Here is a 20,717-nt window from a genome sequence, read left to right on the forward strand (position 1 = left end):
GAACAGCTGTCTGGCTTTAAAACAACAAAACAACGACAACAACACACCGCCTGTGGACTCATGGCCAGGAGGGGGCGCGCGTCCCGGTTAATTTCTCCATTCTGGCTTTTGGAATCCCGAGTTTGTTAAAAGGGTACAAGTTATTTTCTATTTTTCTAAGGTAAACATTACTAGGATGCTAAGATAATTATGACTGCAGGCTTAGATCCAGAGTCTTTGCAAAAAGACAGTAGTCGTGTCTTTTTCTTCTGGACCTGTTGGGTACCAGGTACCAGGGACTGTGCTAGGTGCCGGTTGGGAGCCAGGAGCCCATCCCATGCAGGAAATCCTTCTGAAGGCCTTCAACCGACGTCCACACCTTCAACTATTTCTTTGCCTGATAACCCATCTTTAGAGACTTCCTCTCTTTGATTTCGTGTTATTTTTTACTCTCAATAACACTGAAGCAAGTGATCAAAATGCAAATGCAGGAGAAACATCTCATTTAAGAAAGTGAGTCTATGTCTCTATGCAGAGCAGGCCTTTGCAAGACTCTTAAAACACCCTTAACATTTGCTCTTCTTTTTTGCCTTTTCATTGCAATCAGGGCTGATAAAAATGGGTGAATAACTTTCTGAGGGGAGAAACCTTCCACCTACTTGCCTCCCCACAACTTAGACAATAGAGTTCAGGTGTTCCAAGTGGGTGTAGAAACCACCATTCATTCCAAAACTTGGTGCAAGGACAGCTTTACCCGGATTCTCTCCATCATCTAGGTGCTTTCCCCCTACTTTTCCTGAGACAGAATTTGCAGTGCGACAGAAGTCAGCTTGGCCTTCACTCATTTTTTTCCTCCCTGTTCATTTTCCATGTAGGTGTGGGTGTAGGTGTGGAATTTTAGTGACAGAATGTAGCCCAATTCCATAGCTCAGATCCATGGACTGGGCATGACTGACTGAACTGGGAGTGACTGGTTTGTCTGGGAGCTTTCAACCCTGAGCTGGGAGTACTGGTTCCCATTGGGGATTACATTTTACAACACTCAGTTTCCACAGAGGCTACATGAAAATCAAGACTATTATTTTAAAATTCACATGGCATGCTTACCTGGCAGGGGAGATACCATGATCACTAAGGTGGTTTTCCCAGGGTGAGGCTTATCCATTGCAATCCGGTTGTGCCGACCCCTGCGATTTCCCCAAATGTGGGAAACTCGACTGCATAATTTGTGGTAGTGGGGGACTGCGTTTGTGCTTAAAAATAAATAAATAAATAAAATAAAATAAATAAAATAAAACTCACATGGAAGTTTTACCAGTTGTTAGGCTATTGACTCAATGCTAACTTCTCTGCTCTGGTCTGAATTGTGTTCCCTCCAAATTCCTGTGTTTCAGCTCTATCCCCCAATGTGTCTGTATTTGAAATGGGGAAGTAGTTACGGTTAATAAGGTTGTAAGGGTGGGGCCCTGAGATCACGGGATTAGTGTCTTGATAAGGGGGGAGACGCCAGAGAGCTCACTGTGTGTGTGAAGACACAGCCAGGACATGCGCATCTGCCAGACAAGAAGAAGGCTCTCACCAGGAACCGAATGACCATCACCTTGGTCGTGACTTCCAACCTCCAGCACTGTGAGAAAAATTAATTTCTGGTACTTTGCCATAGCAGCCTGAGCAGACTAAGACAATAATCCTTTTTAAACCTGCTGTGATATGAAGGAGATGAGACTCTGTAAACCACATTACTGATGTTCTGCTTGGTCCCCCCGTTAGGCTTTGCCAGAAGGGAAGCTAGAAGAAGAACGCAAGGCTGGAGAAGGATGGAAGGTGGGCTTACTCATTCGTGTTTCCCTTCTGGGAATTTCCTGTTTCTTGAAGCGTTGCCCAAGAAACCAGCACCAGCCCGAAATTTCACCACTTGTCGGCAACTTTGCTATTTTCCACTTGGTATTCAAGGCATGGGAAGGACACCCGATAATGTCAAGAGAAACTGTCCACTTCTTAGGATTCTTTTCCTCTAGCTGCGAATTCTCTATTAGGTCAGGAACATTGAAAGAAAAGTTACTAGGCGCTATGCTCTTAGTTTCTCATGGAAAGGGATTTAATTACTGAGTTCCAGAACAACTATGTGCTTTCAACATTTCTCGTAGGAGTCATTGGTGATGGCCATTTGAAGAAAAATTTGGAATGTTTTCAATCATATAGTTGTGGAGAAATTTTATTTTAATAAGCACACATGTTTTATACATAAGTTCACTTATTTTTTCCTTAAATACATTAGAGGAAGGCCTTTTTGTTCCAGATAGTGTAGCATGTTCTCCCTCTGTGTCTAGTTTCTGCAGTTGGTACACGGAACTGATCAGTCTCTGTTGAAACTTGATGTTGGGCGATTTGATTTGGAAAAGGAATATTTATATTTCCATTTAAGAATTTTAAGGATGTGTTTCATTTTAATCGCCCTATTATAGCTATGCAATATAATATGAACCACCCAAATCAATTATCCAACTAAAAGTTTACATACACACAGGCACACACAGAACATACTTTTCATCATTATAGTTATGAACATGTATGATTTCCCATTAGACTTTCAGAACGGAGTACTGCAGGGTGCCCAAATGCGGGGGGCATTGCTCTGTTCACAACTCAGAGAAGATCCAACTTAGTTGTCTGCATTTAGGGCAACTATAACATTTATTGAGCAATTTTTGACACTTTTTAGAGAAGGAGGAAGTAACCAGAGAGGAGGGAAGGAAATCGGGTGTAATTCAAGGCATGACTTTCAGCTATATTATTCCTAGGGTAGAAGGATATGGGATACGCTTTGGGTTTTTTCTTGAAACAGACAAGTAATATCCTAACGTCTTAGATGTACAACTCAATGAATTTATAAACCCACAGGCCAGCTTAACCAGATCACCATATCAAATACATTCGGTGTCTAAGCAGACAGCTTAAGGTTGTACTTTTTCTCTACAAGTGAATATGAACATTACCAACACAGAAACCATCCGGACGGGCATTATTTTAGGAATCCTGTAATAGCCTTTCCCGTGAGTCCTTCGATAGCTCAGTTGGTAGAGCGGAGGACTGTAGGTGTTGACAGTTGGGTATCCTTAGGTCGCTGGTTCGAATCCGGCTCGAAGGACGAGACTTTTGGAAGTCCCAGGCTCCTCCAACAAAGCCACCGTAAAATTTAGATCCTTCGGGAGGACAAGGGGCACTTTCTGGGGACACGAGGACGCGCTGAGCTCTTATTTGCGGAGCGGGCGCCCACGGTGGCGGTTGTAGGGAAGGGCCGCCGGCTCTGCGGTGGACCTTCCCAGCGGGCTTCGTCCACCTTTTCCCGCGTGAAGCGCAGCCGTGCACACGGCCGCCCGGGTTCTCCAGCTCCGCGGGTCCCGCACGGACCTCTCGGAACCCGCGCCCGGACTCCCGCGCCGCACCCCGCGCCGGAAGGCCGACGCACGCGCGTTGCAGCCGGGCGCGCCCCGCCCCCAGGACTCCAGACCCCGCCCCCGGGGAGTTGTGTCCTCTTGGCCGCGGGGATCCCCGGTCGCCCTGGTGATTCCTGAAGAGGCCTTTTATTGGAAAAATTTCAGACCCACCCAAAGGTGGGCAATAGCATCAGGAACTTCACCGGACCCGTCGCCCACATACAGCCACCCTGTTGGCACCTTCTACCCCAAATCCACATCCCTGACCTTTCCGCACAGATCTGAGATGTGGACAGGACCAGGCCATCACCTCTGCCCCTCTGCACACGCCAGGAGTGGGGGACAATTCACATACTGGGGAGGTCCCCGGGCTGGGACGCGGCCGCAGAAAACAAGGTCGAGCGCGTCCGCGCCCAGCCGTCAGGACTAAAGGTGGGGAACTCGGCAGCGGCCCGGTTGCCTGCAGCTTTCAGCCACGAAAGAAACACGGCACACGCACGTGACCCAGTCATGTCACTTCTCAGAGAACAGCATGCTCAGTCTGTGGACGCATAGTTTGCGGTACCACTCAGCATTTTAAAAGGATCTTGAATGGTAGTTTTCAGGAGCAGCGAGGAACTGGGAGGGTTTGAAGACTCCTGCTATAATCCCGTCTGTCTCTGGGACACGTGTCCCCACTCAGCGGCTAGGAGAAGCTACCAAGGAAAAAGGAAAGCCGTCTGAATTCCGAGAGGAGGGCAAGGGCGGTCACTGTGGCTGACCTGGCGGGTGACAGAGCCAGGGAAATGCCTCTGTCCAAGCATTTAAATGAAGTCCTTTCTGCCGGAACTCTGCAGTTTCCCATCTTGAAAAATTGCCGTGGTATGTTCAAATTCCAATCCAAGATTTGTATTCACTCCAATAAATTGATTCTACTTTTAGCTCAACACTTAGGAATTCCACAAAGAACCTCAGCCTTTTATTAGCAATTATGTCAGAAAACTTTCCTAGAACCCATTCCTTTGAGTGACTGAAAAAAAAAAAAAAAACATCTCTTAATGTAGTATAAAATGACACTAGGCTAACAGGTAGGCTCTTGGCAAAAATTGAACGGGCTTTTTCTTCACTCACTGATAAAACATGGACAATTGTAAAAAAATAATAAATCTCAATACTCTTATCATATATCTTGGCACAGAAGTTCATACATTTTTGGTTGGTATTTTCCTCAGAGAGGAATAAGCCTTCTTAGTGAATTCAGACTTTCAAATTTCCTGTGTGTATCTACCTGAATAGGGTACCTTACAGTGTAGCAATGAACATTGCCCCTTCTCCTGCCGATCATGGCAGCTCATAACCAGAAACTCTTACTTCTGTGTCATATAAATCATGGTTTGGCTGGCGGGTTCCGCTCCGTTCTGGGACAATGACTTGTAGATCCTCTACAGCTCAGATCGTAAGTAATTTTGTCAGGGTAAGAGTACAGAGGGGTGTGGTGGATTACTCATTAGCTCTCAAACTTCCAGAAGGGACACCCCATTTCCATCGGTGGCATTTTGGAGAACTACAACTGTTAGATATAATACACTATTATACCAGCTTGAAAGTGCTGGAAATTTTAAAATGTGGTAAAAACAAATTTGTGTAATGGTATATAATATGTTGAGAATAAGTACCATGAGCAAAAGGAAAGAAAACAAGTTAACTGGGAATCTGACAAGGAGGGAGTGCGCAGCAAGACATGGCCTGCTCAGAAAGACATCAAACTGATGTTGAAGTTTTTGTGTGGCTTAGTTTTGTTTTGCTTTGAATGACCTCTCTGGAAATGTAATTTAAACACAGCAAAATTCCTTCCTTTCTAAGGAGTTTGATGGGTCTTGAAAATTATATGCAATCTTCTAACCACAACACTCACGAACCTTTCCATCTCTCCAGAAAGCCAGCCTGAGCCTTCAGAAGCACTGACCTGCTTTCGGTCACGGCACTTCTGCCTTTGCCAGATGGTTCTAGGACAGACTCGTACAGGCTGCATTGTCATGTGTGTATCCGCAGTTCAGTCCTTATCGTCCACTCCACTGTAGGGCTGTGCTGCTACAATTTGTTTTTTCATTCCACAGCCGATGAAATTTTTTAGTTTTTATTATTATTAATAAAACTGCTAGTTATGGATTGAATTATGTTGCCCCCCCCCCCATTCATATATTAAGGCCCTAAATTCCAGTACCTGAGAATGAGACTGTATTTGGAGACAGGGCCTTGAAAGAAGTTACTACATTCAAATGAGGCTGGTAGGGCGCCCCAACCCAATCTGACTGGTTTCTTTGTAGGAAGAGATTAGGATACAGAGACACTAGGGGCAGGAGTGTACAGAGGAATGACCATGTACACATGAAACAAGAAGGCTCCTTTCTTCAAGCCAAGCAGAGGTCTCAGAAGAAATCAGTCCCGCTGACACCCTGATCTTGGACTTCCAGCCTCCAGAACTGGGAGGAGATGAATTTCTGTTTAAGTCTCCCAGTCTGTGGTACGTTGTGATGCCAGTCTTCACAAATTATTACACGGCTGTATGTATTTTGGGTATAAATCTTTGTGTGGCCATGTGTTTTATTTTCAGTAAATGTACAAGAATGGGACTGCCGGGTCCTATGGTAGGTGTATATTTATCTTTCAAGGAAACTACCAACTATGACCCAGTGTGGGCCGTACCATTTTACAGTCTTATAGCAAAGGACGAGAGCTTGTTTTTCTACATCTTGGACAATACTTGGAACAGTCTTTTAAATATTAGCTATTCATATTGTAACTAACAAAACACATTCACATGTCCTACCCACGTTTATGGGGCAGGGATTATTCAGATATTTTGAGAGGTGGGTGAAATCTTGGGGCCGTCTTAGAATTTTGCCTCCTACAATGAGTGTAGAGGCATCTCGTGTGGTTTTTATTCACATTTCCCTCGACTAACGATGTTTACCTTTCCAGGTAGTTGTCATCTGTAGATCTTCTTTGGTGACATGTCTGTTGAAATCCATCTTTTTTTTAAAAAAAAATTGAATTGTTTGCCTCCTTACTGAGTTCTAGGAATGCTTTACATATTCTGGATATAAGTCTTGTCTATCAGGTGTTTGTCCTGCAAATATTTTCTCCCAGTCTGTGTTTCTTTTTCTTTTTTTCATTTTCTTAGCAGTATCTTTTGAAAAGCAAACATTAAAATTTTGATGAAGCCCAATTTATCATTTCTTTTTCTTTTATACATTGTATTTTTTGTGTTCTTTGGTGTTCTAAGAATTTTTTGCCTAAACAAAGGTCACAGAGATTTTCTTCTGGAAGAAGACATTTAGGCCTCTGGTCAAATTTGAATTATTTTATGTGATATTGACGTAGGGTCAAAGATTTTTTTGTTTTATATATGAATATCCAGTTGTACCAACATCAGTTACTGAAAGCTTATCTTTTCTCTATAGAATTACCTTGTTGCCTATGTCAAAAATCAATCAACAGTATTTTTAACAAATGGTGGTTGAACTGAATATCTACATACCAAAAAAATGAATCACAACAGTTAACTCAAAATTATCATACACCTAAATGTAAACTGCAAAACTATAATATTACTAAAAGATAACAAAGGGAAAAATGCATAAGTTATCCCTTGAGCACAGGGATAACACTTTTTAGATGCAACACCAAAGGCATACGTCATGAAGAAAAAAATTGGTAAGTTGGGCTTCATTAAAATTAAAAACTTCTTCAAAAAGACACTGTCAAAAGAATAAGAGAAGCCACAGACTGTGAGAAAATATGTGCAAAGAACATATCTGATAAAGGACTGCTCTTTGCTATAAAAAGACCTTTTAAAACGACAATAAAATAAACTTGGACAAGAGATCTGGACAACTCACCAAAGATATACAGGTGTCAAATAAAAGATCCCCATCATATGTAATCAGGGAATTGTAAACTGAAAAACCAACAAGAAGGCACGACATGCCTATTAGAATGGCCAAAATACAAAACACAGCACCAAGTGCTGGTAAGGATATGAAGCCAACAGGAACTCTCATTCTGAGGCTCCTAATTTGCATTTCCCTAATGAATAATAACATTGAGGATCCAGATCATGGGCTGATTGGCCACCTGTACATTTTGTTTGGTGAACTATCTATCCAAATCATTTATTTGCCTATTAAAAAAATGGCTCACTATTGAGTCGAACAAGTGGGTTATACATTCGGGATCCAAGACCTTCATTACTTATCACGTAGACACTTCCCTAAATGTTTTGCATGTATTTTTCCCCTGGCCTGTCACTTGCCTTTTAATTAAGTTCTTTAGCATCTTTTGAGGTTGTTTTTTTTTTAGACTTTGATGAGTCTAATTTATCATTTTTCTTTGTAGTTTATGTCTTTTGTGCTCTAAGAAATTTTTTGCTTAACCTAAAGTTACAGATTTTTCTCCTAGAAGTTTTTTTTTTTTTTTAAGATTTTATTTATTTATTTGACAGAGATTACAAGTAGGCAGAGAGGCAGGCAGAGGGAGAGGAGGAAGCAGGCTCCCTGAGCCGAAGGCAGAGGCTTTAACCCACTGTGCTGCCCAGGTGCCTCCTCCTAGAAGTTTTATAGTTTTAGTCATTATGTTTAAGTCTTCATCCATTTTGTGTTCTGTCCATTATGCTGTGGAGGGTCTGAGTTCATTTAGTAGCATGTGTTTATCCACCTTGTCCAGCACCATTTGTTAAGGTCTCTCTGGTCAACACTGAATTATCTTGGTGCTCTGTCAAAGTCCACTGATTATGTGTATGTGCTGGTATATTTTTCTGGACTCTCTCCAGCTGTATAGTAAGTCTTGTAATCAGGTAGAGTCAAGTCCTCTAACTTTGTTCTTCCCCTTCACAATTGTTTTGGATATTTTGCATCTTTTGTAGTCTATATAAATTTTAGAATCAGCTTGTCATTTTTACAAAACTGCTCATTGAGATTTTGATTGGGATGGCATTACATGTGTAAGTCAATTTAGAAGACTTTGCATCTGAAAAATGTGGAGTTTTCTGTTATAGAATGTTATTTTTATTGTACTTTTGGTTAAATCTATTCCTAAAAATTTCACTTTTTATACCCTTCCAAATGGTATTGTATATTTCAAGTTCAATAAACCAGAATACTTATTAATAAATAGGATTATATTTTATTACATCTGTGTCCTATAGCTTGGGTAAACTTATTATTTGCAGTAGATTCTTCAGCATTTTTTTCATAATCATCACATCATATGCGAAAAGAGACAGTTTTGCCTTTCCTTTTCAAATCTATGCTTTTATTTGTTTCTTGACTTGTACTGGCTAGAACCTCCAGGGCAATACTGACTAGAAGTCAAGGTCGGATATCCTTGTTCTAGACCTGATCTTAGTGACAAGGCATTCAGTCTTTCACTACTAAATACGCTAATGGTAGGGCTTTTCAAGATGTCTTTTACAGGTAGATTAAATTCCCTTGTGTTACTAGTTGGCAAAAATTTAATCCATGAAAGCATCCTAATTTTGTCTTGTTGTTCTGCTTCTATTGAGATCATCATAGAGGTCTCTTCTAACTGATAATAAGATTAAATTGCTTTCTAATAAATTCTTACTTACACTTCAACTTTTCACCTGGTTTTGTTTTTTGGGAGCTTCTTTTCACACTTGAAAAATTCAGGCAACATTTACATAAAATGTCCCTTTTTAGTGCCATGAGTTCTGACAAACATGTACAGTCACATAACCACACCCACAATGAAGATATGAAATAGTTACATCACAACCCTAAGCCTCTCCAAGCTCCTTTTGTAGTTAACTCCTCCCCCTGCAATTCCAACCTGCTAACTACTGGTGTTTTCTATTCCTTAATTTTTGTGCTTATAAGAATGTTCTATGCAGCCTTTTGCATCTGCCTTCAGGATAAGGAAGATGCATCCAGCATTACATTAAGAGTTTGCTCCTTGTGACCGCTGAGCATTCAGCTGGAATATGGTCTGCAGGCTTCAGGAGCCGGTGAGTTCGAGTCAGTTAGCTAGAGAAGCACTTCAGACTTGAATCAACTCTGCGACACCACGCGACTGAGACAGAGCCTCTGGGATCTCAAATGAGCACTTGGACATTACCTAGCACTGGCTGATGAGAAACATACAGAACCTTTCTCAGGTCCCTTTGTGCCAATTGGGTTGGAGGGGAGGTGGCTGGAGGGGAGGTGGTGAGTGGGTGACGGGCACTGAGGAGGGCACTGGATGGAATGAGTATTGTTCCATGAGACTGATGAATCACTAACTTCTATCCCTGAAACTAATAATACACTGTATGTTAACTAACTTGAATTTAAATAAACTCTAAAAAAAAAAAAAGAGAGAGAGAGAGAGAGAGAGAGAGACTGGTAGATTAGGTAAGAGGAAAGTTTTGACTGATCTACTGGAAAAGCCAGAGTTACACAAGAAAAAGGACAGATCCTGAAGATGAGTAGACACTTGGAACGTCAAAAGCCAATGAGCACTGGCTAAGAGAGAGAGTTTGGGAGTTTATAAGAGAGAAAAGAGAAAGAAATTTGGATTCGCTGCTATGTTATAGCAAGGGAGGCTTCTGAGATGAGGAGAGATGTCTGATAGGAAGCGTCCTGTGTGATCAATACTGGGTCCATCTGTGTGTGTTCGAAGAAACTTAAGTAAAATTTAAACATTTTTTTTCCGTGGAAAAACAAGAAAGAAAATTAGGGAAGCTTTTATTTGAGAGACAACATGAACTTAGATCCTAAAGTTTGGTTGCTTTCATGTTTGTGGTGTTCAAGGCTCTGCCACAGCACTCAGTATATGGAAGCGATGGTCGTTTCTCTGAGGCTTTTCTACTCTAGCTTCTCACACTTCCCCCAGATTAAATTAAATTATTGCAAAGAAATGTACCAGCCCATATGTTCTTAGTTTCTCAGGAGAGATCTGAATAACTGAATTAAATATGAATTCTGTGTTGCAGATTCCTCATGGAAATCACTGGTAGGACCTTTTGAAGAAAAATTTGTTTTTTCAAGACTACAGTTATGAAGTATTTTGATTTTTAATAAAAAATAATCTTTTTTAAGTTCACCAGAAAGCCTTTCTATAGATACATCATCAAGAAAAGTCTGTCCAGATGGCTTCTTGCTTTCTTCACCGGTGTTCAGCCAGGAAGCCAAATGCTGTTATAAGGTGTTCATTAGCAGTAGACAGCATCCCTACAAACACATTTCTACAGTATTTTTTTTTTTGATTGGGTAGGGGTGTTTCATTTATTTGCCCCACTAAATATAAGCCACTCAATTCCTAAACACACACACACACACACACACACACACACACACACACTGCCTCTCATGTTTTGGGTGGAGTACTTCTGTGTCTATACATTATTTTCATTGTCTTTCAAAAAGGGTTGCAACGTTTACAAAATGAACTCAGCAGTATACCCACTTCAAGACAATAGATTCCTCTTTAACCCAGCTGTCTATATGTAGGATAAATTATCATTTATCCACCATTTTAATAGAGAGGTGGTGAGTAGAAGAAACAGAGAGACAGCAGGAAAAATAAGGGTGATGGCCCTATCTATATTCTATATAAGCAAGCAGGATATGGAACGTGGATGGTATTTTCTTTTTTAAAGATCTAAATCAGAAAGTAAAACACACAAAACTTAAGTGTTCAAGTGTATTAATTTTTCAATATACCTCTATGATTATCACTCCTACCATCCTACCATCCTACCATCCATTCTAGCATCCTAGAAAAAGCATTTGCTTGTAAATCTTAAGATGATTAAAACCACGGGGATAAACATTATTAGAGGTATTCTAACCATCCCTAGCACCAATCCTTCGATAGCTCAGTTGGTAGAGCGGAGGACTGTAGATGTTTCACTGTGGTCATCCTTAGGTCGCTGGTTCGAATCCGGCTCGAAGGACTCACGCTTTTGATAGGTTTTCATTGACGCCGCTTGCGTGGACCCTTCACACAGGGGAAAAAAAAAAAAACTTGAACAGTTGGGAATATTGTCATTTGTGCTCACAGACGAACTTGTAAGGCTGGAAATAATAATAAATAAATAAATGGGGCACCTGGGTGGCTCAGGTCATGATCTCAGGGCTGGGATCGAGTCCCGCATCGGACTCTCTGCTCAGCAGGGAGCCTGCTTCTCTCTCTCTCTCTCTCTACCTGCCTCTCCATCTACTTGTGATCTCTGTCAAATAAATAAATAAAATCTTTAAAAAAAAATAAATAAAATAAATGATCCACAGGCACATACGAGAAGCGGCGTCTTTATAAGATCTGGTCTCCAGGGAGACTGACTTCTCATGGAGTTTAGGCAAGGGTCATGGGGCGTGTGGAGAACGGGAAGGACCTCTTGGCCCAAGGTTTTCATTTCATTTTGGAGGTCCCATGGTCTTTCTGTTACGTTGATATTTAAGTGAATAAACACTTCATTATTGGCAGTTTCAAAGACACACAAAGTAGAGAAAACAGCATCAATTACCGGCAGAGGCGTCACACCTGTACACTGGCATCCTCTATCCTCCCACGTGCCCCCTTCCTACTCCCGACCTTTTAGAAAAAATACCAAGATGCGCTCTCCTCTCATCCAAAGTCGCTCAGTGTTTTGAAGACATGAGGAATTCAACGCGGGCTCGAGTCTGTTCCTCTCACTGCCCCCCTCACTCCCCCCCAAAAAAGAAGTTCACTTCCATAAAATTAATGAAACTGGTGTGAGAACTCGAGGAGGCTGGTTTCTTAGGCCTGTCGCCCACTCCACGGAAGAGCGAGGCGCCAGGATCCGGCAGAACTATACTGGGAGGCTGCCTGGCCGGAGCTGTCCCCTCGGACGGGAGCCGTGGACCCCTGGCCCGGTTCTTTTGCACAGCCGCCAGTTCAAGCAGGATAGGAAATTCTGTCCCGCTGCAGCGAGGACGGATTTATACTCTCCTTACACTCGCCCGGGGCCCCTTCCAGAGAGCCGGCTGCACCTTCGGTCCGCATCCCTGGCCGCTGGTTTTTGCAGGCGGCCCAGCAGCAGCTGCGCGTGGGAGGAACCGCAGCGCCAAGAGCGGGCGGACGGCGCCCCCTGCCGGGCGGGCTCCGCTCTGTGGGAAGGGGCGTGTCCGGCGCCGGCGGGACAGAGACCTGGGCCAGCAGCAAACACCCACTCGGGGAGAGCGGGGTTAAGCGCGCCGCCCCGGGGTCGCCTCAATCAGGGCCGTGGTACACATGAGAACAGGTGTTTCTAGTATCAGCACGCATCACGGGCCGACGCCAATCGCGCTTTGAAAACAAGAGAAGTAACTGTGGCCCATTAAAATGTTTTGGACCTCTTAGTCACAAAATCAAATTGAAAGTTAATATTTTAAAGTAAACGAAAGGTTTTAAACTAAATGAGGTCACAACTGAAGTCTTCAAAATCTGAATTTCCAAAACTTCCATTTGCAAAGTCAAACTACATTTTCAAAACCAGAAACACTCAGAACTCGAAGTTTTGAAAAATAATTCAAATTTCAAAGCTCAAGACGGTTTTAAAAACTTACGTTCAAGTCCACTTTAAAAGGTGAATCACCCCGCCGCCGCCCCACCGGAGTCGCACCCGGGTCCCCTGGATAAAATGCTGTTTTGGTCGCTGAGACACACAGAAACCTCTCCCGACTTCCCCAGGTTTTCTCACATCCCCAGAAGAGCCCGCCTCCCGCGTTTTGCCCATCTCGCCGAGGCGTTCTCTAGGGCACGTTCCCTTGGGGACCTACCTGCTCTACTCCCATCGCCCAAGTCCGAGCCCCGCCACTTCGGCCATTCTGAGCCTAAATCCTGCCTTTCGGCTTCAATCCCGCGGCCGACCCGGCCCCCACTTCCGCTCTCTCCACCCATTCCGGTCCTTCCACTCATCTCCGCCCCTTCGGCCCCGCCCCCTTCCTGACGGCAGTCGCACGCGGGGTGCGGCAGACGGCGCGGCGCTTTACGGCTGCCGTGCTTCTCGTCTCCGCCGGCATGGAGGGTGAGGAGTTGGAGAGGGAAGATGGGGAGCCGGAGGCTGTGGAAGGGATAGATGAGAAACCAGAGGCGGTGGAGGAGCAGGAGGAATCCGAAGAGGCGGTTTGTGGCGCCAAGAAGAGGGTGGTGCCTGGTATTGTGTACTTGGGCCACCTCCCGCCCCGCTTTCGGCCTCTGCATGTACGGAACCTTCTCAGCGCGTATGGCGAGGTCGGGCGCGTCTTTTTCCAGCCCGAGGGTAAGTCTTTATCACAGGCTCTGGTTGTGCGGGGAGGAGGGTGGCGCTTGCCGGCGAGTGGGCTCGCTTGTTCGGGCCCGAGGCTCGGAGGTGGGGGTCACGGGACTCAAGGCAGGCGCCCGGCCCCTGTGGGGAAGCCGGGATTGGGTGTGGGTAGCTCAGTAAGCACAGATGAGTCTACTCTGCACACCCCCCTTTCCTGAACCGATTTTACCGGCTTGTTAAATGAGTACACACTGAATAAAAATCTGAGAGGCGTTTTCACAAAACTGAATCCATCCCCTTTGTCATCGTGACCCAGGTCTAGCGACAGTGTATGGTCACCTGACCCCAGCTTCCCTGCAGGCACTAATTGAATTGGGATTGGGGTATGTGTGCATCTCTGCACATGCATTGGTGTGTGCATGTGCAGAGCAGATCTGATGCAGGAGTTGAAGTCTGAGGAAAAGATTGAGACACAGTGATAGGATGGACCTTGGAGTTCTCTTCCCGACAAAGATCTCGAGGTGGGGTCCTGGCCCGCGGACTAGTGGGAGGTGCCATGCCGGCTTCCTAAACCACTGCTGTGTTTTTGGCACAGACGGGTTCGTGAGGCGCAAGAAGAAGGCAGCGGCAGCCTCGACAGCGGGAGGCAAAAAGCGGTCCAAGTACAGCAAGGACTACACCGAGGGCTGGGTGGAGTTCCGGGACAAGCGAGTAGCCAAGCGCGTGGCAGCGAGCCTTCACAACACGCCCATGGGGGCCCGAAAGCGCAGCCCCTTCCGTTATGACCTATGGAACCTCAAGGTGAGGGGGTAAGCTTCTCTGTCGCATCCCAGCCTCCCGCCTTCCCAGCCCCAGCCCGGGCATCTCATTTCCTCTTGTTGACCCCACTCTCTTTCATCTCCTCTCCGCTCCTGACATGTCCTACCCAGATCTTTTCATATTTTCCTATCCACAGTACCTGCACCGTTTCACGTGGTCCCACCTCAGCGAACATCTCGCCTTTGAGCGCCAGGTGCGCAGGCAGCGCCTGAGGGCCGAGGTTGCCCAGGCCAAGCGTGAGACTGACTTCTATCTTCGAAGTGTGGAACGGGGACAGCGCTTCCTTGCTGCTGAAGGGGACTCTGCCCGCCCGAATGGCACCTGGACCTTTGCCCAGCGTCCTACTGAGCAAGAGCTGAGAGCCCGGAAGGCAGCTCGGCCAGGGGGACGTGAGCGGGCTCGCCTGGCAAATGCCCAGGACCAGGCTCGCTCCAACCGAGGGCTGCTTGCCAAGATCTTTGGAGCCCCACCACCTTCAGAGAGCATGGAGGAGCCCTGAGTAGTCAAGAACTCTTGAAAGGCAGGAGACCCTTTCCATCTCCTAGCCTTGCTTCCTGTCTACCTGATAATAACTACTGACAGTGATTATATTATCTTTCTAAGACCAGGAGTCTGGTGGGTGCTTAGGCATAGATGTCTTGTGGGGCTCTGGTCCACCCTCCAACTCCTGTTGCTTGGCTGAGGCACCCAATTCATACTAGCAAGAGTATGACTACGGCAGGATGCCAATTTTGCTTGATTCTTGACTGTCTACTTCTGCCCAGTGAGATCCTCTCAAAATCCCACTTCCTGGGCGGAGGAAGAGCCTTTACTTCAAGCTAGAGTGATAAAGCCCACTCCAGGCAGCTGTTCCACCAACTATAGATGAAGGGAAGCTGCAACATCCTTTTTATTTGAGAAGATTAACAGGGCCTGGGGGTAAAGGGGTGGGACTGGGTTGGGAGCCACCTTCCAAGTAAATGTATAGGAAAGAAAAAAAAAAATATATATATATATATATATATATTTATATGCCTTTGTAGTTTATTGGGGCATGGGGGGTGTTTTATAAATTCTGACTTTTATCCCCTCATGTCCTGTTCATTTCCCCTTAACTTCATCTCCTGGTCTCATAGCCACCATTCCTCCCCGACCCTCCCAATTCAGCCTGGACCCTTTTCTATCTATCACATTAACTTCTTAGCCCATATCTAGTTCAGCCTTTACTAAGTCACTATATGAGGACATGGGGATAGTAGGTAATAATAACCCTTGGCTTCAAGATAGCCCTTGACTTCAAGAGTTGCCACTAGAAAGAGACATTAAAGAAATAAATGTACAGATGGAGCTCCTGGGTGGCTCAGTGGGTTAAAGCCTCTGCCTTCGGCTCAGGTCATGATCCCAGGATCCTGGGATCAGGACCCGCATCAGGCTCTCTGCGCCACAGGGAGCCTGCTTCCTCCTCTCTCTCTGCCTGCCTCTCTGCCTGCTTGTGATCTCTGATTGTCAAATAAATAAAATCTTTAAAAAATTTTTTTCAAAAAAAAAAAAAAATGTACAGAGGTACTGCAGGCATCACGGTAGATTTCTATCGGGGAAAGTAGGGGCCCTGGGAGGGTATGGTTGACTCTCCAGGAAGGTAAGCAGTGCTAAATACGCAGCTGATACCCGATCACACTCTTCCGAGATGGGTCCATTTTCACCAGGCTTTCCAGATCATTCCTGAAAAGTGAACAGAAGTCTGACTGAAACTGGTGTAGTCCTGTTGGAAACAAAAGTTGGTGGGTAAAGTGTTGGGTTCAAATCACTAAAGGTAGACAAAGCCTGGGAGGTAGTTGGGCACAAACGATGCTCCACAGATACACTTGTGGGAATTAGGGCTCACATGAGGGAGGGTTCACAGGCAACATGCAGAGCAGGCCTGGAGGCCACAAAGAAGGTAAGCCACTAAGAGAAACTGAAAACAAGTGTCACAGTAAATGAAAACAAATTCAATAAATAAATACATAAATTAAAACTGGTTAAGGGTTCCTGGCTGGCTCAGTTGGTGGAACTTAACTCTTGATCTTGGGGTTGTGAGTTTGCCGCATGCTGGGTGTAGAGATGACATTAAAAAAAAGTTAGAAAAGGAACACAGGGTGGCTCAGTTGGTTAAGAGTCTGCCTTCAGCACAGGTCATCCCAGGGTCCTGGGATCGAGCTCCACATTGGGCTCCTTGCTCCACCAGGAGTCTGCTCCCTCTGCCTCTCCCCCTGCTTATGCTCTTAAATAAAATCTTTTAAAAACTGGCCAATATCTAGGAATTATAGGAAGTTGTGGAGTGATTATAATAATCTGGGTTTTGCTTGTGCTGTTTTTTCCCCCCAATGTCCTCAATATTTACTGATTCTTTCTTTGGGTAAAGTGGATTAATGCACTTATTTGGCTCTAAAATAAAATCTTGGTCATGTTAAGATTTTGATTTGGTAGGTGCACTTAATTTGGGAGAATAAAAATGACCAGTAAGAGATGATAGATACTTGGTGTAACATTTCCCACAGTGCCTATACCTCTCCTGCCCATCAAAGAAGTGTAGTTTTACAACCTCAGTTTTAGGAACTCCATACCCTTGTTTCTATGTTCTTGTTCTGTGTTTCTTGTGAGTTTCATGTGGATTGTTTTCCTCTGGTCACGATGTCTTCCAAGTGAGCCAGAAAAATCCAGTGTCGGAATTTGATAAGCTATTCACATACTCAGAATCTAAGTTCCCATTCCCCCCCTTTGCTAGATAAAGAGAATATCAATATTAAGAAACTTCTTATCCCTTAGGTTGCTAATGACTTCTAAAGTAAAACACATAATAGGGCTTAATTTTTTGAATGAAATAAACTTTTTGGGGTGGCATTGGGTCAGCATCAATATATTCAAGGTCAGCACTGCAGGCTCCAATTCAATAGTTCTGCACAAAGCTCATCCCCACAGCCTGGTAACGGGTAAATCAAAGGTGGAGTGAGAAATGGAAATAAGAATGTCTGGAAGAAGATGAATTTCCCAAGAGCTGTCAGCCTGATTCCCTGGAGACAGCCTTTTGAGGGCAGGAAAACACCTTTTTTACATTTAAAATGTTATTCCTCTTTGAAATGTTGCCATGAGTGACCCTGACATGGGTCAATTTTAGTTGTACAAATATAATAATTGTATACCTTTCCAGAAGTGAACTTGCAGAGTAATTTTGGTAGATAATGTCAAAACGCCTCTTACGAAAAGTGTAAGCAACCATTTTTGGGATTCCACTTATAAGCAAGGAAACGGATAATTTAGAGAAATACCAGTCGCTGGAAACCAGCTATCCCAGACAGAAGCCTCCAGCACTTTTCGCAGTCTCTTACGGATGTCCCCACGGTGGGACTCAGGGAGAGGGTGGCCCGCTCCGTGTGGAGGGCAAGCTTTGTGCGGCTTTGGCCAAGCGGCCGCTGCTGCTCTTGGCGCTGTGCACGCTGCGGGTGGACCAACGCAGATGAAGGAGAGGGAACCTGGAAACAAACTGAGTAGAATTAGGTACAAAATGACGGGGCTGAGCTCATGTTTGATGGCATACTGAAGGCATTCGGTACATTTTAAATCACGGAACAAGAGAAAATTACGCCTATCTCAAAGATGATCTGGCTAGATCTTAATTTAATTTGTGAGAATGGTCAGAAACAATATCGTCAGACAAAACTTAGGGAGGATAAGCGGCGTCCCTAAATAGAGAGGGCCGTCCCTGGGTGGGATCGAACCACCAACCTTTCGGTTAACAGCCGAACGCGCTAACCGATTGCGCCACAGAGACGAAGCTAGAAGCGCTTCTCTTGCTAAACATGATCTTTTCATTTTCTCTAGTCTGACCTGTGAGATACACTTTACAAATAGCTTTCGATGGGTATATGTATTGAAGAAATGTCCCCTCGTGATTTTTGTTGTTCTTATTCTTGTTTTCAAATAATATAGATATTATTTAACCCACTAAGCCACGCAGGCGCCCCTCAAAAAATATAGATATTATTAAGAGAGGTACCTTGGAATGTAGATTGGGTGGGAAGCAGGGCGGGGACTGCTGTTTACCCAAATACAGGTGAATATAATAATTTTAAAAAGGACATCTAGCCAGAATTTATTTTCAGTCCAAAAAGAAAGTTTTTACTGACGCTTCAGTTGCTAGAACGGCCCCCATAAGGATCTGTATAGATGAACATACATTAAATGGGAAAGATACCAGGAAGAGCAATGAAGGAAATACAAACCATTTAGGGGAAAATCTAGAGGATCATCAATGCATCCTTAAATTATCAGGTAAAAGTGTGCTTCCTGGGAAATAGGATATTCTCATGTACCAAAGTATCAGCGCAGAGCTATCTTGCTAATTGCAAAGCAAAAAACAAAACTTATGTCTCCACTGAAACTAGGGATCAAATTTGGCATCATTAACAATGGGAGAAATTAACATTATGTGCTTCCTGATGAAGTCACAGGAAGTCCACAGCACACGATATTTTGTCAAAAAGGATTAGCTTGGATGTAATTTGCCCTGTTAGACAACTTCTAGCCTTGTTGCTTCATGTAGCTATTGCTGTGTAACAAGATACTAAAAAAATGTTAGTGGCTGTTTGATGGTTCTTCCAGAGAAGCAGGACACATATGGTAAATCTCCTTCTCTTATCTCTCCGCCTCAGTCCCTCTCTATAGAGATCTCCCCGCTTCTGTCTCTATGTATTGATCAATCCATCTCATCACTTACCGATCTAATTGGCTCATATGTAAAGTGGACCAGCAAGCTGGAAACTCAGGCAGGATATCTATGTCACAGTCATGAAACAGAATTCCTTCTTCAGGAAGAAAAGATGTGAAATATTAAGAATTTAAAATGTTGGTTGAGTAAAATAAGATCTTGGAGATGTCAAAGTCAAAAATCCACTTAAGCGTCCTTGGCAGAAACTTGAGTATTTTGGAATACAGGGTACATGAAAGGTAGTGCAGGTACAGATACAAGGAAGGTAGTGCAAAACAGACATGAATATGTCCTGGAAAGAGACAGCGCCAGCTGGGAGCAGGCATAGAGGCATGTGATCAGAAATATTATAAAATCATAATGTAATTTTCTTTGCTAGGAGAATAATAGGTAGCCAAATAATGTGCTATTTTGTCTTAGATAAAACCTAGACTTGGAGAGGTTGAGTGACACGCCCAGGGTAACACACTGTTGGATTTCATCATGAATGAAGTCCCAAAGCTGAGCTCTGAACTGTTAGGCTCTAGTATATTTCCTACTCCATTTTGACAGTGAGGAGTACTTCAAAGAGAGTTTCTGATCTAGGCTAAAGAGAATAGTGTCGTGTAAGTTACCATACTGGCTAGTTTCTAGCCATACTTCAGGATAACAGATCTGAGGAATGGAAAGCTGAAACACAGCGTCTCTTCGCTTAAAATGTGCTTTAGGAATATCTGACCCCACACCAGAGAGAAGCCAGTTAGGTTCTTGTGATATGTCGGCACTATTAACAGTCAAAAAGAGGCAACGACATTCCTAAGGGGAAAGGAATTTGGGACCAATGAGATCAGATGTCTATAATTCTCCATCATCATATCCCAGCATAAACCCTTCTGTTCAGAAGCCAGTGGAACCTTGGTGAATTCTACAGCCACATCCTTGAATGTCGCTGTTGCCTGAAAAATCAAACAAACCCAGAAATGCCTCACTGAGGGGTTACAAGCCCAGAAGTGAATGGAATGTAGAACAAAAGAAAGCAAAGCACGATATAGTTATGACAGAATAAAATATTCTGTCAAGAAAGCCAAGTCTATTCATTCTTACTTTGTGTCTAATACTGTGTTTGAGTCTGTCTGAAGTACAAAAACAAAGAATACCAGTCCACAAGTGACAGGAAATTGTTCATGTGAAATAACTTCAAAATCATAAAGCACATGAAGAAATCGTGAACTTCTCTGCTACAGAGAAAAGGTACTGAGGGCATTCCAGGAAGGATGATGCCAGCGTATGCAGAAAGCGAGGGAAAGAGTTCACTTAACAGTTCTCCTCTTTAGATGGACAGTCCAAGCAGCTAGAGAGTCTCTAAAGCGTAGGGGTGTCAAGGCCCAACTCACTGGAATTCTGATTTAAATTGTCGAATGGAGGGCCAAACATCAGTGTTTTTTCTTGTGTGTTTGTTTGTTTGTTTGTTTTAGAAGCATGCTAGGTAATGCCAATGAGAAGTCACTAGTGAGAATCCTGCTTTTAAAGAAAAAAAAAAAAAAAAAAGCAG

The 20,717-nt window shown here is 43.9% G+C and overlaps 1 protein-coding gene, 1 long non-coding RNA gene and 4 other non-coding genes across 6 annotated transcripts; 4 read left to right on the plus strand and 2 right to left on the minus strand.

Annotated features, from left to right (window-relative positions):
* Window positions 1-1,078: 1,078 nt before the first annotated feature.
* Window positions 1,079-1,237, plus strand: LOC132018906 (U1 spliceosomal RNA). Its single transcript, XR_009404679.1, has one exon. It is a non-coding gene; the product is annotated as a U1 spliceosomal RNA (small nuclear RNA).
* Window positions 1,238-3,038: 1,801 nt separating this feature from the next.
* TRNAY-GUA (transfer RNA tyrosine (anticodon GUA)) lies at window positions 3,039-3,127 on the plus strand. The gene is given in 2 exon segments: window positions 3,039-3,075; window positions 3,092-3,127. It is a non-coding gene; the product is annotated as a tRNA-Tyr (tRNA).
* A 7,316-nt stretch (window positions 3,128-10,443) lies between these two features.
* Window positions 10,444-13,300, minus strand: LOC132017156 (uncharacterized). The gene is made up of 3 exons (XR_009404184.1): window positions 13,175-13,300; window positions 11,504-11,625; window positions 10,444-11,393 (listed from the first exon to the last, which is right to left on the minus strand). It is a non-coding gene; the product is annotated as an uncharacterized LOC132017156 (long non-coding RNA).
* On the plus strand, window positions 11,261-11,349 carry TRNAY-GUA (transfer RNA tyrosine (anticodon GUA)). Its single transcript is given in 2 exon segments — window positions 11,261-11,297; window positions 11,314-11,349. It is a non-coding gene; the product is annotated as a tRNA-Tyr (tRNA).
* A 70-nt stretch (window positions 13,301-13,370) lies between the features above and the next one.
* On the plus strand, window positions 13,371-16,888 carry ABT1 (activator of basal transcription 1). The gene is made up of 3 exons (XM_059399606.1): window positions 13,371-13,656; window positions 14,237-14,442; window positions 14,597-16,888. The coding sequence occupies exons 1-3, from the start codon at window positions 13,416-13,418 to the stop codon at window positions 14,957-14,959; spliced, it is 810 nt and encodes a 269-aa protein (XP_059255589.1). The 5' UTR covers window positions 13,371-13,415; the 3' UTR covers window positions 14,960-16,888.
* Window positions 16,889-18,176: 1,288 nt separating this feature from the next.
* Window positions 18,177-18,250, minus strand: TRNAN-GUU (transfer RNA asparagine (anticodon GUU)). The gene has a single exon. It is a non-coding gene; the product is annotated as a tRNA-Asn (tRNA).
* Window positions 18,251-20,717: the final 2,467 nt, after the last annotated feature.

The sequence above is a fragment of the Mustela nigripes genome, chromosome 5 (assembly GCF_022355385.1).
Source record: "Mustela nigripes isolate SB6536 chromosome 5, MUSNIG.SB6536, whole genome shotgun sequence".
Classification (NCBI taxonomy): domain Eukaryota; kingdom Metazoa; phylum Chordata; class Mammalia; order Carnivora; family Mustelidae; genus Mustela; species Mustela nigripes.

Bases quoted from the DNA above. Each gene is read 5' to 3' on its own strand.
- ABT1 (XM_059399606.1), top strand. From the start codon at position 13,416: ATGGAGGGTGAGGAGTTGGAGAGGGAAGATGGGGAGCCGGAGGCTGTG. The intron at 13,657-14,236 runs GTAAGTCTTTAT...TTTTTGGCACAG, and splicing joins CGTCTTTTTCCAGCCCGAGG to ACGGGTTCGTGAGGCGCAAG. The intron at 14,443-14,596 runs GTGAGGGGGTAA...TCCTATCCACAG, and splicing joins ATGACCTATGGAACCTCAAG to TACCTGCACCGTTTCACGTG.